Here is a 26,727-nt window from a genome sequence, read left to right on the forward strand (position 1 = left end):
CCCGCTACGTATCGGAGAAGCGAGACTTCCAAATGCCGTCACCACTGACAGTATACTTATCCTCGCTAGATGTTAAAAGTTGCTCACTCTTAGCAGCCTCATTCATGCTTAATTCAGCGACCTCCTGAGAAACTTCTGCAATTTTGTCATTGATAGCATCATAAGATTTTGTTGAATCGGAAATGGTAAGGACATAAAGTAACAAAATGTTTGAAGGTCATTTAGGCCATGACCTATGCGCCGCATAGCCAAAAACTGATCTGCGGTTAATTTCATGTGCATTTTTTTTATTGCCAACCATTTCACAACTTGTAAATGAAGTTGTTACATCACATTTCGAGCACACTATGTCAAAAGTGGATCCCTGTCCTAGTTGAAATTTTTCAACAATCTTAATGTTCGAATTGCATTTCGAACAAACAGTTTTTTTAGCAATCGCAGAAAAAAAATAAGTTGATGTCAACAAGTCTGTAGCCATTAAAATCTTTAGATGATTTAGTACGGTTTGCTTCTAAAGAGCAGCGAAATGATGGTAACTTCTTACCTTTGGCACTACACATTTCTTCTTTTTGAACAAAACTAACTTTCATTGTTTCGGAATTAACTTCCTTTTTTAGATATTTATTGCCGTGGAACTTTCTTTTCTTTGGCCTCTTGCCAGAAGCACGTTTAAATTCACCTTCACTCATGATTTTACTGACGAAATTCGAGAAATAACTTTGAATAATAGCACGAAGAAACAAATTTGTTGTTTCACGAAGTAAACAAACAAGAATATATGTCGTAATATGAAGAAAGTTGAGAAGTTTTACTTAATGAGCATTTAATATTTTAAAAAATGTTAAAAGGCTTTGCATATAGATATTAAAATAAAATGTAATCGAAACTAAAGAGGGCGCGGCTAGAACCGCCATATTGGTTTCAGTACAGTAGTTTCGGTTTACTAATGATTAGTTTTTCATCAAAATTTTTGGTACCAAAATGCTCAGAAATATTTGTGTTTTAACATATATTTTTTTCAAAAATTCGAAAATTTTGAAGTTTAACATTACTGAGACGCCTTAACGCATTAAGATGCCTTTTCTGTTCGCATTGACGTATCGTAAACACATTCTCGATTGACGGCATACGAAAATTTCTGTTCGCTAAATAAGATATCCTTGGGAAGATCCATTTTACGTCCATATAAAAAGGGTAAAAAAAAAAAAAAAAACAGTGTCGGTATTAATGTCATTACGATGCGCCATTAGAGCGTATAAGATATGCTCTAGCGTATCATATAGAGTTGAGTATTAATTTAGCATTACATGCAATAAATTGATGAAATTATATATTAATTCATCAATAAGTTGTGAATAATGCAAATAGGTTATATTTAACGAGTATTTATTTATTTCAACATATCTATTAGCGTACAGTCGTCTTTGAAACCCGGAAGAAAAAAGAAAGACTACAGTAACATTTTAAATTTAAAGAAAAAAACTGTGAAAGGAAGTTTAGTGCAATAATAAATTGTTAAATGCTTATGTGATTAACATCTAAATTTCCAGAAAATAAATAATATGCTCTGTGTTTTAGACCAAGGAAGAGTTTGAAGAACACACTGGCTGTGTGTCTGTTGATATGTTAAAATATAGCAAAATTAAAAAGATAAAAATTGATTGCGATAAAAGATGCATGAAAAAAATTCCAAAGCAAATTGATTGGTCACAAAAAGGTATAATTACACCTGTTAAAGACCAAGTGAGTAAAAGTATTTCTTTTATAATCTTAAATGCTTTATAATAAGATTAGAATCTGCACTGTTAAAAATGTCTTTCTAAAATTACAGTAAAATGAACGGCAGCAGTCTCTCCATCCGATTAACCGTAAAATTTACCGTTGAGAAAATTTCTTTACCTTTACGGATTTAAAACCGTTTACAACAGACACGGTTAAAAAAACATGGTAACAAAACTAAACGGTTTTGCTACTGTATACACCTAATACTGTTAATTAACCGGGTCTAAAGAATTTAATTGCTTTATAACCGTATAGTTTAATAATCGTAAATATAAAAGTCTATGGTTTAGAAACTATTTACAACATCTCGGGCTAAAGAGATAACTAGCATTTATAACAATAAAATAGAATAATTCTCTCATATGGAATGTAACTGTAAATGTATGGAATCTTCACGATTTATTATCTAATTGGAATACAGGTAAAAAAAAAATTACATTAAGCGGATTTTAAATTTATGAGACTAAAACATTGAATTGCGTTCAGAAGATGCAAACAGCTTATTAAAACTGTTTAGTAAATTGTTAACTCTATGATATTAGTGGCCAAGATTTCAGAAAGCAGATTAGGTGCTAAAATAGTTTCAATTTTTCAAAGAAATATGTAAATAGTTCGTAGCTAAAAAATTACACTGGCCGAGTAACTTAATAAATTTAATTGTAACCTAAGGCCTGACGGGTGACCATTTTCTTAACATTGCTTATCTACCTGAATAGGAACTATACAACAACATTTCTTCCTTATTGCTCGTTTGGCATAAGGCCAGCGAGAATGAAATTTTTAACAGGTTAAATACTGAACTTCAAGATATATCATTTAATGTATAAGAATACAGAATATAAATGATAATTAGAACACCTAATACCACAATTTTTGAAAATTAAGTTATTCTCAAAATCTAAACTAGGTAATTCTAACATCAAATGTTTCAATTTTTTAAATAACACAAAGTTTTTTATTAAAACTTCATAAACATGTTGATAAATTATAGATAATGAAAAGAAAACAATTAGAACTAACAAAAATGACATTATTAATCTCTACAGATCATTTCATATAAGCAAAATAAACACCTTTTAAAATTTTACGCACCCTGTGAATGAAAGAAAGAATAAAAAATTTATGAATTTCGACAATCTTTCACCCAACTGTCAAAGATAGAAAGCTTAAAATCTTAGAGTGAATCCCTTGATACAATCTTTTCCTTTTTTACTTTGGAGCCAGACACTGAATGTATTCCAACAAAGCACCTGAAAAATATGCTAAAATTAGTGAAAAAATAATTTTATGCTCATCAATTTCTTTGGGCTTCAGAAACAACTATAATTATGATAAAGTTCAATATAATAGCAAACTGACTTTTTCTATTGAAAATTTTGCAAGACAAACATTACTGATATCAATATTCCAAATACTGATTTTCACGAAACAAATTTAGCCAAAATAGAAAAACTTGCCGCAACATATCTCAAATCTGTTATTGTGGAAAATGAAAAAAAAAAAAAAACTCCACGAAGTCAAAAATATTTTTGATACTATTCTAATACCAATTTTTCATGGAGAATCCTTTTATTTAGAAACGCTCAACATACACATATGTAAGAAAATAAAAGCAAAGAGCTTAAAAAAGGGGGCTGTCATCAAAAAGCAACTGGTCAGCAATCACCTCTCGGTCTGCTCTCCAAGATTTTTCTCCCTTTCAGAGGCAACCCCTGTAAGTCCTTCTGATTGGTTGATGAAGAAGGGGCTTCCCTTCTGGCATCTAATCTGGTAGTTGGTGAAGTCGCCGTAACATTCCTCCGCCGACAAATCGTACATCGTGAGGGAGGGAGGTGACAAGAGGCAATTGCTTAGAGTCCCATAAAGTATTATACATGTATAGGTGATCGAAAGCTGAGGAGAGGCAGTGTTAACAGTTCGGATCAACAGGCTAACACTGGAACAGGGTCGAAGAATCACTCATACTCCAAACCGGGACAATTGATGCTGTATATAGAAAGTCGGCACGGGTGTCTGCCTGAATCTGGAATGTTTCGGGGGGGGGAGTCTATTCCGATGAGTCGTCGAACACTTTGTCAGATTTCTAAGCACTCCGATGAAAATGATCTGAAGCTGAGGCTGAAGATCAGCAGGTGAATACTGTAACCGTGTCGAAGAATCAACTGTACTGAAGACTAGAACCACGTCGATGAATGACATCCGTCTACTCTGGACTGGAACAACGTCGATGAATGACATCCGTCTAATCTGGACTGGAACAACGTCGATGAATGTGGAAAACTCAGCACTGGAGCCGCTGATGTAATGACTGAATCTAAAATGTTTAGCAGTATCAATTCTTTGGAAGGAACAATTTGTTTTTTGTTTTTTTTGGAGGGGGATAAGGATACAGAGGGTCTGTGGCCATTTACTAATTAAGAATAACAATTTAATGTAAGTTAAAAGAAAATTATTATTGCTACTCTGGAATCCATAAGTGTCTCCTTTTTGGTTAGTTCCAAAACGCGCTCTCGTGTCTTAGGGAAATTCGCACGGGGTCTAACTTGCAGCTTACATAATCTGGTTGGATTTCTAGCTAGATCAGCTATTCAGTAGATGCACGTGGCAAGACTTAGCTGCCAAACCAAATTTTTTTTTATCTAAGTTAATTCCTATTTCTTATTATTAAAAATAAAAAAGAAATAATTATCAATTTTAAACAATTGTACTTAGTTTAAAGAAATTAATTATTAATGCATTAAAACTACTCATTGATATAACTAGATGGTTAAGATAGAAATCCACGTCTCGAAATTAAACTTATTTTCAAAGTTCCCTAGCATTTTAAATTTATAAAAAAAAATGCCGTGTGTCACGGCGCCAATGTTTCGAAGTTGACAATACATTGCGTTGTTCTTTAGTAAGATCTAATAAATTCGGCTTTACCTATAAAGTCGCACGTGGATCTCTAAATCTAAACTATCTAATCTAAATTAAATTAAATTATAACATGATTACAACAGATCTACAATTTAGAATAAATTTTAATTCGGGTTATCTTGATTACAATCTAGATTACTACAATAACATAATTAAACCCTAACACATAATACTACAAAATTAAAGTATAGAAAATAGCCAACATACCCCTGCACCTCTCTCCCTCAATATGAAAGCGTCTTTTCTCAAGACTGGTCAGCAATCAACTCTCGGACTGCTCTCCAAGATTCTTCTCCCTTTCAGAGGCAACCCTTCAAAGTCCTTGTGATTGGTTGATGAAGAAGGGGCTTCCCTTTTGGCATCTAATCTGTCAGTTGGTGAAGTCGCCGTAACACTATTAATAACGAGTTTTCCCTATCACTTTTATCGCTTAATTTCAGACTTTTAACATATCCTAAATTGTATTCGCTGACAGTTGCTGAAATTGCCAGCTCCAGCCTTTTTTTTGACACAAACACCTCTTTTGGGCATTTGCGTCAAATGCAACTGTGGCGTGCTTGCAGACATGCATTGAGAAAGCATCTTATCCGAGGCAAGTCGCTTTCCAAAACTTCACCCGAAAGATATGTTTTCCTTAGCGTATGCGATTTTGGTTTTTCATTTAAGGCTAGTGCCCTTTTGAAAAAACCCCAAGAATATTTTCCATCAGGGCAATTACGGTGCTGGGGCTTGGCGTCAGTTGACTTGCAGTGACGAAGTGCTGCTTAAATTGCTTTTTTCATTAAAGTTATATTTGGAGCATTACACACAATCGCTTTCCTAAAATAATTTTTCAACTTCTTTATATTGGCCTCAGTAGGATGCCCTTTTTTCCTTCTGCCAAGAGTAACTTTATTTATTCTCCACTCTTTTACCTTGTTTCACAAGGCAGTTCCAAGTCTTTTGGATACATGATTGACACAGTCTTCTATTTCGATTTCAATTTTACAGCCGTATACATTTTTGACAGTTCGGTACTGGTGAGTTTTGGCATCACCATCAGACAGCACAGTCGTGTATTGCATATTACTCTCTGCTACAGATCGATTCCACAGAATCAAGGCAGACTCCATTTCCATACTCCCCGATGTACCTTGAAGGTTTTTTTGGCACACCGGTTCATGAGATTCTTTCCATATACCATATTCCGCAGAATTTATTCCCAAATCTTTTGCTGTCATTGTGCAATCATGGCAATATTTTGACAGCAGTTCGTAGTCTATTACAAGTCCAGTCAAAATGTCAATAACAAGACCTATATCATGAAGAGAAGTATGACCTCGTTTATGCCATGTTCCATCATATGAAATATTGATTTCTAAGGTATCACCTGGGGACACGTTTGATTTTGATTCCCAATGTTTATTTATTACTGTTTCTCTATAAACACGCAGCATTTCTGATTTCATCAGAAAGTTTTGCTCAGCTAGACTATCTAGTGAATATTTTTTTGTCCATCGTTGACATTCCAAAAGTGGAAGAAAGTGTTTCCATTGTTGTGTATCCTTTTCCAATAGACCGGAATGCGGATACAAATTTGCAATTAATGTCAAACTTCTTACTTGAAGTTTCCCTCTCACTAGTGAAAGTTGAGCCAAAACTTTTCCCGCAACTTTCACATTTGAGCTCAAATTTTGACGCATATCTCTATGTTATATGCTCTTCAATCTTTGAGTTACATTTATTGCAGTGACTACAATGCACATTTTTTAAAAGTGAGCTAAGTGAAGATAAATCTATAATGTTGCACTGTGAGGTACTGCTCTGAATATTTCTTCCTGTTTCTAGAGATGAAGAATATTCTATCATAATGCAGTTCAACTGTGGCGAATCAGCAACAGAACTAACAGTTTCTTTTTGACTCGTATTCTTCGCCCTCCTTAGTTTTGCATCTTTAGAGCAGGCCTGCTTGTTTCTACTCATTCTACCTTTCAGTTTTCTCCACTTAGAAGTAATAGAATCCATTAGTCAAAAAATTCAATAAAAACAACTCAAAAACGTAATAAAAACAATTTTACACCTAACGAAAACAATTTAGTAAGAATAATAGCTTAGGAAAAAGCTGATTGTTGTAGAAATAACGAAAAAAAGAGCAATTTTGACGATTCAAATAAACAAAAGTATTTAATAATCAAGCAATCAGCTAAGTAACTGTGTTGCCAATTATATTTACAAAAAAAACCCTTCTCAAATGAGGAATACAAAGCACATTTAACTTAAAACGAATCTAAAAAAATCGGCTGCTTCAAGCTATAGACTTTTGTTTTCTGAAGGTAAACAAAGGGGTGTGGCCTAATTAAAATGCTCATATCTCAGTAAAAAATAATTCGATTTTCAATATTTTTTTTTTGAAAGCTTATTACATCTATTTTTTGAAAAAAATCAAAATGCAAATTTTGGTCACTTTTTTCAAATTTGAAGGTCCCCTGTACCCTTATATTTAATTTGATATTGTTTAAAGTGGGCATTGCTGTGTTCGCTAATAAAGAGATGCAGTTACATAATTCCTCTGTGGGAAACCCACCATTAGATTTTAATTAATTCAGCATAGGGAGGATCAACATCTTGAAAAATTAGGCTGTCTAAACATGCCTGACGCTTAGAAAACTTTCTGCTAACATATAAAGCAAAATATCCGATCATCATAATATCGGGATTAACGTTGTTATAAGAGTAATCATCCAAAAATTGCAATTGTGTCTGGGTTTCAGCTAGGTTACTATGATCATCGATAAATGTAACTCAATCATCCATTTTCCTTTTTTTTCAGTAATTTATTTTCCTGACACCCTGTAAGTCAATCAGACTATACGTAAACAAACTGAGCGTCATTAGCAATTGTAGATCATGATGTAACTACAATAATAAACGAGCGCGCTTCTGCCCCACGCCCGAACACTTCGTAGAGTAGGTGCTACGTGTATGCCTAATAGTGAACTTTGTGATCGGTGGCTTAATCAAAATATCGTGTCGCTAGCCATTGGTTCGCGATCCTAGGTGTATCACATCACTTTTCCTATATATGTATTAAATACATTGATGTTAAAAAAGAAATTGAAATATAAATCCATGTATGGCATTTACATTTTGGAAAAGTTTCATAAGTCTTTCTTCCTTCTAAACTTGTCTATTTTTAGAAAATAGTCAACTCCATTCTGCTTGGGCCACGTGTAAATGGTATAGTAGTTCCGCACTTTTTGGCCACACTGATGCTAATGCTGTTTTCTCAGCAGGCGAGTCATCTGTCATGAATATGGCAGGGAACTAGAAAAAATGTTTCTTTGATGAACTCAAATATATATTTATTCGAAACACTGCTTTGAGTTCATATATTGCACCAGCAACCACAAATGTCCATGAGAAAGGCTTCCTCTGACCTAAGTCTAATTGTCTATGAACAAATCCATATGCAGATATTTTACTATTATTTGCAGCAAAAAGTGAGAATTTTTCGGAGCATTTTCTCTTATCAAAAGAGGAAGGAGGTAATACTGAAATTTCGCTGCCAGAATCGATCAAAAACTTTTGGCCAGTCTTCCGGTCAAGGAGAAATAAGCGACTGGGCTTTCTTAATCCATCTGCGAAGCCAGCTATGACGGGATTGAGGTGTTTTTTTTGTCTATAATTACAAGGTATCTGGCACTTCCTGGCTTTAGTCCCAAACCGGTTGTGATAAAAACATAAGTTTGAATCTTCACCTTTCCTTGAGCGAGATCTTGAACGGTGTCTCGGAAATTTGCAGCTGAAGCGCTTCAATTTGCCTGGCAAGCATTTCAGTAGTAATACATGTTGAATTATCAGGTGAGGTAACATAACTTGAAGTTGCACAAATCACGCTTGGCTGAACGACTTTAGGGACTCTTCAAACTCACTAACGAGTCTGGCGCACAGATTCTTACATTTTTCCGAGTCCAGAGAGTTAAGTACAATGTCAGAAACATGTGCTAGCGTTTCACCATCAATGTTAGCAATTAGAGCCGAAAATTTTGTCTGGTTGGTAATCCCGTTGTAGGTGAAAGCATTGTCGCATTGCGCTATCTGTAATCTTACGTTTGTTTTCCAGAAGGGAAAAAATACTGTTGTTCCCTGTTGTTTTCTTTGCCTCCGCTTATTTATATGCTTGCCCTTCATACGAAGGGCAACTTTAGCGACCTGATTCTGTTGCTCATCAAAAGGAATCTTGTAGGATAGTTAAAAGATGTCTGGAAAATCAGTAGGCTTAAAAGCTTGACCAAGTAATGAACTCATTCATAGTCCATAGGTCACCACTGAAGCGTAGGTTGCGTTAAAAATGAATGAGAGACCAGATAAAGACAATCACATTTTATTATATAAACATTTAAAAGAAATATTAAATTAAAGATTTAAAGTTAACATCAGATTGCGAAAAAAACAGGCGAAGCACGCTTGATCAAACAATCAATAACCACTGGACTTCCTATTCACTTCAGGGCAAGCATTGATGTGAGCTGTAGATACTTCTATAACATAAGTACTGTTCTCGCCGCAACCTCAAGCACCGTTTTCCAGCTGTATAATAAGATATATTCAATACCCGACTTATTTCTCTGATGGATTTTCCATCTTCATAAAGAGCCACTAGTTTTCCTTTTAGAATGTCAGAGCAGTGAAACATTATTTTCTCTAATTTAACAATTAAAATTAGAAAATCTCTAAATAATCTACAACTGTAAACTTCAGCGAAAATCTCCTAGTAAAATTTACTCTGCAATTTGCTAGAGCGAGCCCTCAAGGCGTTGAAGTCAACTTTTGGCGAATTTAAATTTTTTCAAACTCGTTTTTTCTTCTTTTCAATCTGAGCTTTTATTTAGAAAAATATTGCTTTGTACGTCGTGTAACATACTTTTTTTAAAATTATTATTCTACAGCCATTCCTTTATCAAGAGATGTTAAATCGCCCTTAGCACACAAGCCATGTTGGTGAATGATGTAGTGGAATTCAAGAATCGAATGTCCTACGTCTGTTTGAAATAAACTTATGAACCATTTTTTTTCTTTACCCCTCATACTTGGAGCACCATCAGTTGTTACTGAAACAATTTTTTTTCAAATCAATTTCTTTCTCAGCAAGCAAATTTTTAACAGCCGTACAAATATTTGTGCCCTTTGTAGTTGTTAGCAACGATATTATCGCAATTAATTTTTCCTTAATGACGTTTCCTACGCAATATCGAGCAAAAACAGCTAAATGTGCAGATTTAGTGACGTCAAGAATTAGCGATATAAAAGGAGCGGAGTTAATGCAAATGTCTTATTCATCTGTTACATTTCCTCTCGAAAGGTAGCCTTGAAAAACATCAGTTAATCAAAATCATCGGCTGATTTGATTTTTTTAAAGTTTGTTAATAATATCAGTAACTTTTTTTTTATTTTTTATAATGTACTTTGAAAAAGAAATTCTTTTATTCTATCTAGTTCTACAGCCATTTCATTTTTGTCTGCATTATTAGCATTTTCATTAAGAGGATCTATTTTCACATCAATGGTTTCTTTATCTTGATTATTTTCTCCAGATAATTCCTCCTCTAGTTAAGAAGGTTTTGCAGTGTCTCTGTCTATAAATTTGGAGAAAAAGGACACTTATCTCCTAATGCTAATTTCGCCAATGCATGTTTTTCCCTTACTGAAATGGGAGGGGCATTGGGCAAAGAAAGTTTTTTTTCCATAAGGAAAAAGCATTGGTGTTTGCAAAATGCCCCATACATTCCAGTAGAGCAAGTGCAAACCCTTAACTCATTGTTAATAGTGTATGATTTATTAACATCATTATCGCTCTGCACCTGAAACAAATTTGGTGCACACTCTCGCACATTTTCATCTTTTAAGTATTTGCTCTTTTCATATACTGATTTTAATATTAAATCTACATTTCTTCTGAGAGTGTGTGCGTATTCCAAAAGTTTTCTAGTTAAAAATTTCTCCCAAACCTCAAGACATAATTCAATCGAAGCTACTACATTAAAAGCTTTTGTCCTATTTAGGACAATATCTTTTACTGTGCGAATCGTTGACACGGCATAGTTGTTAGTATTGTTATCCCTGGTTAATGATCTATCTAGCAAAACCCATTTTTTTCTTCTTAGGAAAAAATAGTTGAATCTTGCTACAAATTGTGGATACTGTTTTTCCTTTCGCACCTCGCTTACTGCCTCAGAAAGGTTTGTTTCTGTTCTGTTAAAAAATTGAATACAATTAAACTGAAATTCCAATTTAAGATTATAAGAATTTATCCTAATCCACTGTGTGTCTCTGCAATTTTGTAATTACCTGGTTAGATTTGTAGAAACTAGTATAACGTTCTCACATTTGCGTGAAACAAAGACAACATTAATACATCAGAGGATAAAATTAAAAGTTTTATTTTCAGGAAAAGCATACAGTCACAAAACTGAGTGACTAACTTGAAATAAATTAAAATACAAAAGTGTATAACACACTGAGTAGTAGTAAATACTTTGTGGTTTTACAGAGTTTTTATATGCTGGGAAAAGTGCGCTATAACAAAAATGACATCTGTATCTTGCAGTTGCTTACAGTTAATTTCCGAGAGCAGAAAGAAAATCAGGATGTGCTCGATAACAGGTTGCAGGTTCGGTATTCCCTTCGATCTAGCGAACTCTACAGTCTAAACAAAAATTCTTATAACAAAAAAATTGACAACTGCCGAGATAGGCCTTCGATCGAACAGTTTTTTTCCAACTTTTGTAAATTGTTGTGAGCATTTTCAACATGGGTTAAATATGCAGTAGTATCCTGAAAATTATAGTTGCAGTTACAACTTTCAAACACATTGAAAAAAACAACAATTATTTTTACGAAATCAATTTATTACAATTACTACAACTTTTTAATATCAAAGTAATTGCCTTTTTTTTAAAGTATTTACATGAAATTATATTATTTAAGTTTTTTTTTAATTAAGTTCCTCATAAATACTTAACAAAACATGTTGGATGAATTTTAAACTGTTTTCTTTGGATAACGAAATGTTATGTGTATTATGTACTTTTAAAAAATTAGTACCATTAAACTAAAGTTCAAAATTCAAGATAAAAAGAATTTATCCTAATCTACGGTGTGTCTTAGCAATTTCATTATTGCCTGGCTAGTCTAGAAAAGTTTTTATAAAAGAAAAATGGACGAAAAGTTTTAATCCTAAGTGAAAGTATTTTATTTCATTCGTTCACAGTTTCGTTCGTTGAATGTGAAAAAATGCAATTGATATACAAATCTATAAATCTTTCACCTTCAGTAGATTTGGTGGAAAACTCTGTTACTAAAGAATTTAAAGATTGTTCTACTGTCTTTATTGGACACTTTGGACTATCCTAAAGTGTAATTACCAAAACATAAAACACTCATATTTCGCGTGCTCTCACTGTTCCAACTAATAAAGAAATGAACCCTTCCACCAAGCTCTCCCTCCCCCCATGCATTATCATGTGATGAGAGAATAATACCTTCACTTTTCTTACAGGGTAAGTGTTTATCTTGTTGGGCATTTTCAACAACTGGAGCTCTCGAAGCTCACTTAGCTATGAAAACTGGTGATCTGATAGGATTAAGTGAACAAAATCTTGTGGACTGTTCCAAGAAATACGGTGAGCTTGTACACGCCAGTCAGTTTTCGATCTCAAAAATGGGGGAAAAGGAAGTATTTTTAAGAGTTACTGAAAAATGTGTTTTGGTAGTAAAATTTCCAAGGAATATGATACTGAACTTTATTTTTCGATTCAGTAAAGTACAATAAAATTCAAATAAAGTTAAAAATTAAAAAAAAATATATATTGGAGATTTGAACTCTGTTTAACTAAATAAAATAAACGTTAACTATTCATATCAAAATTAAATACTTATATATGAATGACCTTTTAATATAGTGTCGGAAAAGGTTACTAAGAAATTTCATTAATAATGTAGTAAATCAAACTTCATCTTTGGAAAGGGCGCCGCCTAGTATTTTACAAACTTCTGACATTATGTATAAACCTGAAGTTCTTCGGAAGTTAGAGAATTCTTTTTAAAATGTTAAATGTCTGACAAGTTATCATTTATCAACCCACACCAAGTATATATAGGAGAAATGACATTTCAAGTAGTTTTTCTAGTTATATGTTCCCCTCTTAATTATTAGAAATCTCTTTAAATCCACCTAATTTCAGAAAAATAAAAATTCGTGAATTATCATAGATTTAAATTCCGTTAACTTAAGAAGAGAGATAAAAATAATTTTTTTTCCCTTCAGGTATAATAGCATATTTAAGAATTTATTTTTCTTGTTAGTGAACTGTAGAAAACTATTGTGACTGTATAATTTCATTTTGTCCCCCTCAAAATTCGGGATCCTGCAACGCCTTCAGTATGGGAAAATCTGATTATTTGAGCAAAATCCTTTGTCATTTTGTTTTGTATTTGTTGCACTCTACGTAAACAGTTTAATTTTTTGTATAAATATTTAGTAAAATACTTTTAATTCTGTACATTTAGGTTGCCGCGGTGGTAATCCCGTCCCTGCTTTGGAATACGTCTATAAAAATAAAGGAATAAACACCGAGAAAGATTATCCGTATACAGGCAAGGTGAGTGATTCACACCAGAGAATAATATAAAGAATTACATACATTAATACGTATGTTTGTAAGCAGTAAAATGTATTGATTAAAGAGTTGTTGTAGGATTTTATCACATTCGTAACTAACTTTTCAATTCCCTAATATTGCTTTTTATATACAGGGTATTACGTATTGTTCACCCTTAATTTATTTTTAGAATCCTTCTCAAAAACAGTGTTAGAAAAATTTTAAATATTGAAAATTGGCGCAATGACATGGTGGGCCATGGTCTTCTCCAGAACATTTATTTTTGCCTTGCCTCAGTGGAGTACAGCTATCAAAGTTTTGGGCTACCCTCTAGTTCTAGGAATCGTGGGAGAAACGCTCCTCATTAACTATTATTTATATTTAAAGCCAAAGTCCATTCAGGCAGTAGAATCCGAATTCAACGTCATGAGACGAACGTAACTAGATATTTTTAAAAAGTTATTTAATATACAAAGTTTGAAGTTAAATAAAAGTTGCAAGGCCAGATATTCTGGATATTGTTAACAATTTCAGAATTGCTTAGGAATCCTTTTAATCAATATGTTTAGTATTGTAAAGACGTATGAATTTTTGTTACGAAGATTGTTTGTTTAGCTTGCATCTTAAAATTGCACAACACAAACAAATTGCAAAAACCTATAGATGCACAGTACAGTAGCACACATTTTATTGCAAAAACCTATAGATGCACAACACAGACACATATTAACAGAGACGCAACATTTCAAAAAACCACCATCAATCTCTTTTTTTTTTAACCATTCCCGACTCATCGCCTCTTCAGAAAAGAACCAATAAAAAAAAGAAAAAAACTTTTCTCGAAGGAAAAAGTTTATATTATTTCTTAAGCTTGATTGTCTATTGGTTGAAAATAAAACAAGTACAGTATTATAAGTACCAGATATATCTTTAAAAAAAAGTGGGTTAAGTTTTGCGAAAATTTTTAAACATTCTTATATTGTTGATAGAAAAAAAAATTTTTAAAAAAATATGCCAAATCTCATACATTGTCCAAATTATCTAAAATTTTGGATTCATAACAATGGGTAATGAATTTATATATAGCACTATAGTTCAAAATGCACCAGCACCATATGTGTTGCCCTCAATGGCTTTTATTTTTTTGTCTGCTTTCTTATCACAATTTTTTTTTTCTTTTGCTGCCTTTTTATAAGTAGCTGTGTGTCACCTTTTACTTTGCTTTATACGTCGCTCATCTATACGGCGAGCTACATTATTCGAGCCCTTGTCATTTTTTAGAGCAGTTGTCGCAAGACTACCCATGTTAAAGTTGCTCACTGCTGTTGTAGCTGCCATCTCCAACCGCCTCTTTGAAACGAAAACATTTTTGGAGCACATACTCCAAATTACACTATGCAGACTTTCGTTTGCATTCTGAGTTTTTGCAGATGTGCAACGTTTCAAAAGTTCATCACAAGCGAGTCTCTGATAGACAGGAAGCAATTTTGAGACAATAGCCTCACTTATGGTAACTTTCATAGTCGTGTGACTTGGTACTTTTCTACCAAGTGCCTTGGCGCGATTGTAAAAGCACCAAGAATCACTCCCTATAGGACACTTGAAATGCTTAGGGTGGGCATCTGTTGAAGAACAGTGGTAAAGTGATGCAAATATTGCTGTCTTCATTGAGGTGAGGTCTGGAGCATTTTAGACAATGGCATTTCTGTAGTAATTTTGGAGCCTAGTTATTATATCGTTCGTCAAAAGTCCCTTCTTTTTGCCACTGATGCGATCCCCTTTCACTTTGAACTCCTTTACTTGTTACGAAGGGCTGTGCCAAGCCTCTTCGCAACTTGATTAACACACTCCTCTTTTTGTAAATCCACATCTTTATAAACTTTTAAATTTTGTAAATTAATGAATGTTTTTGAGTCTTCATCTCAAAGAAGTATACCGCATTTGGCACTGTTCAACGGAACGCTGCCACAAAATGCTGGCAGCGAACATTTCCATAACATTTGAAGATCCGTCATAGTTCTTTTCACACATGGCGGAACTTTTATGACCCTCGCTCCACATGTGAAATTCAGGCGAGGAAGTGCCAAGCTCTTTTCCCGTAACTTCACATAAGTGGCAATATTTCGACACTATAGTGAAGTCCACGACAATGCCAGTGAAAATGTCAATAACACAGCCAATTTCATACAAAGAGCAATGGCCACGTTTCATCCACGTTCCGTCATATGACACTCCAATATTCAAAATCCCTTCGTCTTCATTTTTGAACGCCTTATTCTCTTCTGCTAGGTGAAGAACATATTTGTCAAATGTTTTTCTATCCATTGGTTTGAGTCCCATTGTCGCAGAGAATTTTTCCAAAGCAAAATGGCCTTTGCCTACATTCAGAAAGGCTGCAACCACATCTTTGTTTACGCCACATCTTTTTACTGTCAGGCATTCTGGGACTTGAAAAAGTACTGCTAGAAGCATTATTGCAAGTCTGGCAATAGATTTGCAATTTAACTGAAAAACCATATTCAGTTGATTTTCTAACATCAAGGCAGTGCTGTTCACAACTAGAGCATTTTAACTCTTTCAGAAGAGAAGGCCAAACCTCATCAGCAATAATTGATGACACTGGCAAATCAGTATCATTACAATATTCATCTGGAACAGGTTCAGCAGAAGAAACATTTTCAATGTTTTTATTCCATCTAGCTTTATTTCAATTTCAGCTAGTCGGCGATGGATGTGATTTTAGAGCATGCCATCTGGAGTTAATTTTATGCATTTTTAGCAAAAAATAAATTTAAAAAGATAATAATAAACGTAACGAAGCAAAAAATCAATAAATAACAATCAAAATAAGTAATTTTAGACGTGCTCAAAATTATTACAAACAACGCCAAAAAAACATAAACAAATGCAAGAATGTAAGCAAACCTACAGTTAAAGTTAATATTATGTGTTGCCAGATTTGTTTCATTATATTATTATAATCATCAATAGTTATAAAATTAAATAAAAACATAAAAATATTTTTGACATCTGTTGCAAAACGGAATTTGACAGCTCTCACGTAATGTAAGCAAACTCTGGAGACCAAGCCCACTTTTTTTTAAAATCGCCATAAAATCGTAAATATTTGACGGATCGAAAAAATTTAAACGGCAAATGATAAAAACTGATTTATTAAATATTTTGAGCCAAAAATTTGAACATTTTAAGGTCCTATGTCCCCTTAAAATTTATTACTATTGAGGAATTTCTAAACTAAAAACAATTAACAATGGAAAAATTTGACAAACTAAAAAAGAAACGTACCACAATTCGATCAAGTATTTCAAAAGCAATAACTCGATTAGACGCTTTCATGCAAAATAAAGGTGAACAAACTTATGAAACAAATGAAGCGGAACTAACCGAGTTGCAGGAAATTTTAATTAGTAAAGAATTAGACATAAAAAACTTAAATTCAAAAATTGAAGAGCTTATAACTAAAGCTCGGAATTTCAGGCAATAAAAAATGCAAAATTAGGCAGGCAAAAAGTCATTTGAAAAGCTTGAAATAGGCGCTTAAAATTGGAACAAAATGGTAGTTGGTAATGCCTAAAAGCCCATATAGGTATCCAAGGTATAAATAAAGTTGCTAGAAGTATCCGGTATACCTACATATTCATTTTACTCGACTGTCGTAGCAATAGTACAAAAGAAGTGGACATAATTGCACAAAAAAAAACCTCCACTGCGTAAGTGTGAAATAAAAATTGAAAACTCATTCTTACAATAATATTGTATGCAGATTTATTCTGATGATTGGTTGTTGTTGCACATCACAACTAGATGCTTTTTCAAAAGAGAAATTTTGTCTCCTGTCTGTCAGTCAATATAGTTTTAAACAAAGAGAAGGATCTTTCTACTTCGACAGAGGTTATGGGCGCGTACCTAAAACAACTTGCCATGGTAGGAGATATGGTAAGTTCAACAGTAGTATCACCAGAAAATACTTTTGCAATGTCCTTGATGCATTCAAAGTCTGTATTTGCAGAGATGACGTTTTCACATTTCTTCCTCATTCTGGGACCAGCTGGTCCAGGCACAGACATTAGTTCTTCAATAGTATTGTCGAAAACCTTTAGTGACTCGGACAAAGACATATTTCTTTTATCCATGTGTTCAATAGCTCCAGGGAGCGTCCCAAAATAAGTTGAAATAAAAGTCAGTTCATTTTTTATTTTAGAACTGCTAAGCAGACTTTTACTTTTTCTTATGGATATTGCCTCTTCATCCGAAAAGCTGGTAAGGACTCGAGTAACTTCCTCAAAATTTGTGCAGTAGTATGAGACTGCTGAATTCCATGTTCCCCATCTCGTAAGGATCGGTTTAGGAGGTAATTGAATGTCTGGTGCAATTTCTTTGAACTCTTGAAGGGGCTTTCACAAATACTTTTTTTACACTAGAAACAAGCGAGTCTACCTCAGGATAGAGACGAGACCTCTTACTTCCTATGCTATCCTGTGCAATGCATGAGCAAGGCACGTTAGATGGATCATATTAGGAAAAAAACCTTTAAGGCATTTCCAGCTTTTTTCATGTAGGTGGCTACATCTGTAGGAAATAATAGCACTCTTTCATGCTCAGTACCATTACAAAGTGACAGACAATGCATCAGGAATGGAACTACATGTTTCTGCCGACGCCAGTGTCCTTGGTTACAGAGCAGCAATTTACGCACAAAATTGAAATGTAAACGGCCAGCTTACATCAAAACTATTGTGTTCTAAGTCAAGAGTTGTTCCTATAAACTCACTATTCCGCGTCTTGAACTGTTATCTTCTCTATTGGCATGCAGGCTACTAGACAAAGTACGGAATTCTCTGAATGTCCCCAACGAACAGTGTTATATATATTCACACTCAAAAATAGTTCTCGCATGGATAAAAGCTGACTGTTTAAAGTTAAAACAATATGGCGCCAATCGAGTAAAAGAAATCCAACAACTATCACAGAATAGTGTTTGGAACTATGTTCCGTCGATATCCAATCCAGCGGATATATTGTCACGTGGTTGTCAAACAAAGGAACTTTTACATCAATCATAATGGTGGCAGACATTAATATATTAATTTCTCCTTCCAAGTTTTCAAACCAAATATTTTCTAAAACAAATTCTTATTCAAAATTGATTAATGTAATGTCTTAAGTATATAGGTTTATTTACAACTGTAAGAATCAAATTAAGAGAAGTGGAAGTCTTACATCCTGTGAGGTAAGTGAAGGAGAATTAAAGTTATGTTCATTTGTGCAAAAGGAATCTTTAGCAGAAGAATTTAAATTATTGAAATCCGGTAAACCAGTGCATGTTACTAGCAAACTGAAATTTTTGTTTCCATTTTTTAATAATTCCGCAAATGTTATAAGAGTTGGAGGGCGTCTAACAAATTCTGATTTTCCCTATGAAAGCCAACATCCCATAGTCTTGCCTAAAAATCATAAAATTTCTGAGCTTATTTCAATAAATTTTCATAAATCAAATTGTCACGTAGGTGCACAGGCACTATTAAATTTGTCAAGGCTAACAGTTTGGATAATAGATGGTAGGAATTTGGCTCGAAAAATTGTTCATGATTTGTCATGATTGTTCATGAAAAATTGTTCATTTGCACTAAATTTAAACCTAGATTTTTAGTTCAAAAAATGGGAGATTTGCCTAGTGATCGATGTAAACCAACTTTTCCTTTCTTAAATTCTGGTACTGATTTCGCAGGACCTTTTTTCATAAAAAACAAAAATCAACGTAAAGGTCCGTTTCAAAAAATATTTATTGCTATTTTTGTATATCTTGTAACTAAAGCTATTCACATTGAAATTGTTTCTATTCTAACTCTTTTATTGCAACCCTAAAAAGATTCATTGCCCGTAGAGGCAAATGTTCCATATTATTTAGTGACAATGACAAAACCTACTTAGGAGCAAATAAAGAAATTAAACGTTTGTATAATCTAGTTAGTAAACCAGATGAAACTCTATCGAAATTTCTTGTTGCTGAGAGAATTAATTGGAAGTTTTTTCCCCCTAGAAGTCCAAATTTTGGTGGAATATGGGAAAGTAGTGTAAATTCATTTAAATTTTACTTCAAATGAACAATAGATACTTTAACATACAAGAATTTCTTACTATTATTAATCAAATCGAAAGTATTTTAAATTCAAGGTCTTTAATGCCACTTTCCGGTGATGCTGATGGTCTGGATGTTTTAACACCAGCTCATTTTTTAATAGGAAGATCTATAAAAAGCATTCCTGAACCAGAATTAATTGATCTTTCAGATAATAGGTTAAGTAGGAGGCAACAAAATCACCCAAGCAATTTGAAAAAAATGGTCAAATAATTATTTGATCCATTTACAACAGCGATCGAAATGGCTCTTTGAAAAGGATAACATTTCTATCGGCACTGTAGTTATAGTAAAAGACGATAATTTGCCCATTAATCAATGGCTCATGAGAGTTGTTGTCGAAATGTTTCCAGGAAAGGACAAATGTGTTAGAGTTTGCAGTGTGAAAACCAAACGTGGTATTTTCAAACGTCCTATCACTAAGCCAGCCATTTTACCAAGGCCAGTTGAAGTTTGATTAAGTCATTTCATTGTGTGTCAATTTTATACATGTATATATATTTTTGTTTTCTATTTCATAAAAAAAGTGATGTCATTTCCCAATTGTTTGTTTTTGCATATTATTTCATTGCTGATATATTTGAAATACAGTACTGTATTTCAACGCAGAGAGTATGTTGCATCTTTACTCCAGCCCCATCTACAGTAACGTTTTGTAACAGTCAGAGTCGCAATAAACAAGCTGTTAAAAGGTTGTGGTGGTGCTCTCTCTCTCTTGTCGTATTCCAATGCTAGCATTTACCAGATCTAGAAAAGTTACTATTTTTAGGTCTTACCAGTGATATTACAGTCCGCTCAAATTAGAAGTGAAGATTCATGGATAAATTACCCCCCTTTTGTTACCCTGCACCAACAATAATATTAAAAAGAAAACGAACAAAATAGCATTATACAACTCATTTTTAATGTTAATATGTGTATTAAAAATAGTATTTTAGAGAGAAAAATGCATTCTCATTAATTTTTAGGCTCAATTTATGATAAACAACACCCGTCCAGATGAATGGAAATATTTCAATCCAAGAAAAAACGCGCAAACATTGAAAAAGTGAAGAAAAAAAATTCAAACCAGAAAAGTATAATTGCTGCATTTGTTGTATCCTTTAAAATGAAATCACAAAAAGCATTCAAAAAAATTATCATTAAGTATCTAGTAAATCAAAAACTTGAATTTTCTACGCTTTTCCTCTAGTTCCCTACCTCTTGTTTCTTTATTTTAATTCCCTTTTTCATCCTTACTAAACCTTAATTTAAAATATCTTGACGTTAATAATATTATGGATCATAAATTGATATTTAAGCCAGGAAAAAGAAACGCCATTGAAATCTAATTTACCATTCGGTGAGGAATATGGGAACATCTAAACCTGTTTGATTGCTGGAGAATTCTAGTTTCATAAAGGCAAACAAACTGGTTTTGATATTTTGCAACACACCTTTCTAACTTATTTTGTTTTAAAATACTTTGTAGTTACAAATTTAAAAAAAAATTAATGTAGATCTTTAAAAAAATCAGAAATGTTTTTTTTTTCTTTTCAGGATGGTGTTTGTAAGAATGATAAAACCAAAAATAAGGCACCGATCAAAACATTTAGGCAATTGGAAAAAGGAGACGAAGAAGCATTAAAAATAACTGTTGCGACTTATGGACCTGTTATAGCATCGATTTACATCACGCAAAATTTCGTGAACTACCGGTACTGAAATAAGTATTTTTTTATGTTATTAACACCTGGTAAAATATTTTATGTCGATTTGTATATACAGTCAGTCGCAAAAATCTACATACACTGATCAAAATAAAGGTTTCTCAAAAAGTAATTAAATTTCAATTTTAAAAATCATATCACTCCTTCAGTTTTCTCTAAAAAATTTGTTTTCCATAATAAAAGTATTCGGAAATAATAATTTCTAGATTATTTTGCGATTTGTATAGTAATTATCAAGTCGCAAAAGTCTGCATACACCTGATTGGCGGACGAAAAAAAATTTGCTTACGTAGTTATTTTGGAAGATTGTCTTAGTTTGAGGTTACATGTTTCGTTATCTATTCTAATCTTCATTTCCCGAGATTTTTTTGACATTGTAACTTCAACAAAATGAGTCAGGGAAAGGAAACATCTTTAGAACTTCGAAATATGATAGTAAGAATGAAGTGTGAAAAGAAATCTTATGCAGAAATTGTAAAAAAAAGTCGGTCAACTGTTCAAACAATCTACAGAAATTGTTATGCGCGGAAATGTGCTTAACAAATATCGATGTGGTCGTCCAAGGAAGCTTAATGATCGTGATGCAAGAACCATAGTAAGAAAAGTGAAGAAAAATCCGAAAATTAGTGCTCCAAAATTAGAGAATCAAATTGCAACAGCTATTGGAAAGAAAGTGCATCCAGAAACTGTTCGTAGAATCCTTCGATCAGCCGGCTACAATGGTAGAGCTTCTCGACGAAAGCCGTTCATTTCATCTACTAACAAACAAAAGAGACTTGATTTTGCTTCTGCTCATATTGACCAAGATTTTAATTTTTGGAAAACAATTGTTTTTACAGACGAGAGTAAGTTCAACGTGTTCGGGAGTGATAGCCGCGGAAAAATCTGGTGGAAAAAAAACACAGAAATGAATCCCGAGAATTTGACTCCAACTGTGAAACACGGTGGAGGCAGTGTTATGATTTGGGGAGCAATTGCGGCTGCTGGAGTCAGCAATTCAGTGTTTATCGATGGCATAATGAATCGATTTGAATACCTGAAGATTTTGAAGGACAATTTACTTCCATCGGTTCGAAAATTGGGACTTGGGAACAACTTTGTCTTCCAGCAAGACAACGACCCAAAACATACAGCTAAGATTGTTAAGGAATGGCTACTCTATAAAACGCCTAAACAGCTCCATTCGCCGCCACTGTCCCCAGACCTTAATCCCATCGAGCACCTTTGAGAGGAAGTTGATAAGAGAGTTCGGGAGCAATCGGTAACAAGCAAGGAAACCTTAAAGAAGGCAATAGAGCTTGCATGGTCTCAAATTACACCTGAGATGACAAAAAATCTGGTTATGTCGATGCCAAACCGAATTCAGGCAGTTGTTACTTCAAAGGGAGGTCCTACAAATTATTAATGTTGCATTTTTTGGCATTTAATTCTGAAAGTTTGTATTGTCTGTCTCTGTATGTAGACTTTTGTGACTCTATAATTTAATATGTTGTTAATTTTTGTTATATTTTAAAGAATTTGTTCATAATTTCTTTTGTTAGATATGAGTTATTATCCAAGATGTTAGCGAAAATAAAGTTGTATATTCAAAAATATGAATAAAGTGCTAGATCTGCGAATATTAGCGGGTGTATGTAGACTGACTGAGTGTATGTTATCGTGAAAGTCCGAAATCAAGAGAATGTCGACTTTCACCGGAGAATCGCAACAATCACAAAGTCGCTTCGGTGAATTTCCGAAATATTTGTTGTATCCGATTTGATATTAATTTATTCGTTAATATTATTATATTTATTCGATATTTCTGAGGATAGATTAGGCCAGGGATGGGCAGACAACGGCCAGCGGGCCAACGGTGGCCCGCCCGGAAGTTTTTATCGGACCCGCGATTAGAATTTTAATTTGCCAATCCGTGGCGAATATAAACAATATACATCCATTTCCTTGTCTACTTTGTTTAAAGCTATTTTTGTTTTTTATTTTGTAACAAAGTACTGATGACCATTTTACTTTTTCCATTTTTGTTCCTACAACACATAAATTGATGGAAATAGCTAGCACAGACATCTTCAATCGGTTAAATGTTGAAAGCAATAAAATACGCAGATGGTTCTTCTGATAACTATAACAGAGGTGGTACAGTTATCTTTGTTACTCACTCTTCTGGTGAATTTCAAAATTCACAATGGCCAAACAGCTTCGAATTTCTTGTCAAAGAAACTCTCATTTTACCTTCTACACCTGAAGTTTCGACAAAAGGATTGGTCATTTTCTTCGACTCAGAATCTGCACTAGAAGCCATATGCAGTGGAGAAACAAATTGAACCCTGAGCATCAACAACCTACTGGGACTTTAAAAAAAGCCTGTCACCCTTCAGTGGGATCCCTACCCGTGTGGACATAAAGAAAGTGAGTACTCAGACGTCCTTTCTCCCCCACTGTCACCTATGATGACACAAATGCGGTTGTCCGGATCTTAATTCGTCGCTTTGAAACTAAACCCTGGTAACTCAAAAAAGCAAGTTTTTCAGGAGAGCGATTTCAAACTTTCCGCGCTAATGCTAATCGCGGCAATGCGATAACGATTTAACTGCTCTCTAAATTAATTTTATGGAACTATGAAGATAACACTTTGTTTTTCTAAAAGGGTGATTTTTTTTTACACAAAATGATCCAAATATCTCATTTTTCGATTTTTTTGAAAGCGACGAATTGTCCTAGAAATCACACATCCGCAATAGCAAGATCCCATGCGGGGCCATTTCATGAACACGAAGATTTCTTCAGACAAGATCAGATTATACCCCATATGCATACATTGCCCCTAAACCCAACTAACGCCAGAACACGTTTTAAACTGTGAAGCCATCTGCACTTGTTGATCTCTACTAGAGAACATTATTACATTCTTCAGAGGCCAGAACTCGCAAAAGTCGTTCTCTAAACTTTTGGAAATATTTAGCACTGTTATAGACAGCAGATCTGGATACTAGGTAATCTAGGGCTTTACTATAGACATGACAACAACAATACAATATGTGTAATTATTGAAATGTAGAACAATTTTGAAATTGCTTAAGAGTTCTTTTAATTATTTTGCTTTTAAACTATTTCTTATATATAAATTTTTTTTAATAAGTGTGTAATTTTATTCGAATAATGAAACTTTGTTAAATTAGAGTTTAGTCCAACCGTGCGGTTGATAAATTCATATAATTGATAATGAGGTGTTTTTTTCCGGAGTGTTTTTTTCCCTAGTGTTTTATTTCCGTTACTCTTTTCTCCGGCTTTTTTTCTTCCTGACTTTTCCCATTGTAGTTCTTTTCTACCTCCCACTTTACTTGTGTCGGTTCACACCATCGGCATTGAAGTGTTTGTAAAATGGGAGTTTTAAATTATGTACATAAATCCGGGGTGTTCTTTTTTTAATACCTATAAAATGTTTTTTTTTAACAGTACTGGCGTATTTCATGATGAAAAATGCACAAGTGATGTTTTTGTCAACCACGCTGTTTTAGTCGTTGGATATGGCACATCACCAGGAGGCGTACCCTACTGGCTAATCAAAAACAGGTAGTGATTGCTTCTTTTTCCAGCCAGGATAACGTTTAAAGCATGTTATTGCTTATCTAAAAATATTATGTTATTAGCCAATATTTTTAGATTATTAAGACATAAGTATATTGCATAACATAATTATCATTAAGCCATTTCACGCTTAGAAGACAAAGGATATAGTGGCTACTTTTGTTGAATACCTTCACACATCGGAATGACCGTGCCGATATTTTGGCTAAAACTACTCAAAATTGAAGTATTATTTCCCTTACACTTTTGGACATTAAACAAATTTGGAAATCTTCAATACAGCAGAAAGAAGACTGAAATACATAAATGAATAATAAACTACATGAAATTTACCCTAACCTTGATAACTGTGAAACAATATCTTCCGATCGCAAAACACAGATTTTAGTTAATAGACTGCTCATCGGCCATTTCCGTTTTAACCATAAACATTTACTGAAAGCCAAACCTCCAACGTGTCGTGCTGACATTAGTATTAAACATATTTTCACCGACTGTAAACGATTCAAACGTTTGAGGAACGAACTTTTGGTTGCTTTTATTCAGATCTTTTAGCCGTACTTGGCGACCCTACACATCACGATCTTAACCAATTTATTAAAACAATAGGACTATATGCATTACTCTAGAAAATAATAAACTCTTAAACCTAGTGACTGGTCTGACTCGTGTGCCAATAAACTCAAACTAAATATTAAGACATAACATAATATTATTCAATGTCTAGCTTGTTATTACTTATCTAAAAAGGCCGCAAACAACATTATAAGATGGTTCTCGCGACAAGCTAGTTTTTATGCAATTTAATAATGTTCCTGATTAGGATTTTTTGAAATTCACTCAATTGAATTCAAAGTGTTCCTGTCTTTCTGTTACGTAATGCATAGTAGGAAAAAAAAGCGATAATATATTTCAGTCTATGATGCAATACGCTAAAACCATATGCTTATTGTCTTAAGTGTTATTTTCAAAAGAACAGACAAGTGTGTATATATCGCTCATGGGCTACAATAGCGGCACAACTCAAAAAAAATCATGTTTAGAGATAAGTGGGTTTAAAGTTTTCATTGCAAAGGAAAATGCACAAGAAATGCATTAGTTTTCTTAAACAAAGATTACCTTCAAGTAAAATTATGAGTGCTGCTGAAAAGAATGTGTATTTTCCTATTTACACCTGTTCTGTTGTGCCTCTATTTTAGCCCATGAGCAATATATATATTTATACCTATACGTCCTTTTCTAAACTAGTAGTACATTCTAACAAAAAACAAATTTAACTAAAAATACAATTTTGAAAAAATCTTTAGTTTTCCGAACAAAAACTTACTTTAAATTTGAAATCCAACACATGTATAAAAGCAACAAAAATTATATTCGCGAAAATTCATAAATTAATGCTTAAATATTTGAAGTTTGTGGTTATTGTGTCAATTGTTTAAAAACGTGCATTTACTATACCTGCTAGAAATTACAATTTAGTTAATATTAAAGTAATCCTTTGTTTTATGTTGCAGTTGGGGTCGAAAATGGGGTGAGAAAGGATATTTTAGACTGATTCGAAATGAAAACAACCAATGTCAAATTGCTTCTTATGTAATTATGCCGATTATGGCCTGAAAACCAATAAAGATTTTGATAATGTTTTTTTTTTTTTTTTCGATTTGTCTTATTAAGAGTCAAAGATGTCAACAAGAAGTTTTTTTTTCGTATTCGTAAAGCTACTCATTAGGTTAAAGATTACTTTAAAACAGTTATGAGCGATATTATCATCATCTGGTTCATATCATTGTCCGGTACCAATTTTTTCCCCCGCATTAATGTGTCCAGGGAAGATAAAGCAAATCGTAAAAATTACTGCATAGTAAAGCCTTCTGAAAAAATAACACTCAACATTCTTTTTTCATAGAAAGCTTTGTTATATTAATATAAA

The 26,727-nt window shown here is 33.4% G+C and overlaps 2 protein-coding genes across 3 annotated transcripts in view; both read left to right on the forward strand.

The window, feature by feature from the left end:
• Window positions 1–26,727, forward strand: part of LOC122271576 (serine--tRNA ligase, mitochondrial-like) — a 584,968-nt gene that overhangs the window by 208,403 nt on the left and 349,838 nt on the right. The window lies entirely within an intron of this gene.
• LOC107450796 (cathepsin K-like) lies at window positions 1,579–26,446 on the forward strand (the record flags this gene model as incomplete). Of its 2 annotated transcripts, XM_071184299.1 has the most annotated exon segments (6): window positions 1,579–1,743; window positions 12,239–12,362; window positions 13,249–13,340; window positions 21,040–21,197; window positions 24,666–24,782; window positions 26,312–26,446. In XM_071184299.1, coding segments are annotated over 6 exon segments (759 nt in total), but the record flags the coding sequence as incomplete, so codon positions are not given.

Source organism: Parasteatoda tepidariorum, chromosome 8 (assembly GCF_043381705.1).
Source record: "Parasteatoda tepidariorum isolate YZ-2023 chromosome 8, CAS_Ptep_4.0, whole genome shotgun sequence".
NCBI lineage: Eukaryota > Metazoa > Arthropoda > Arachnida > Araneae > Theridiidae > Parasteatoda > Parasteatoda tepidariorum.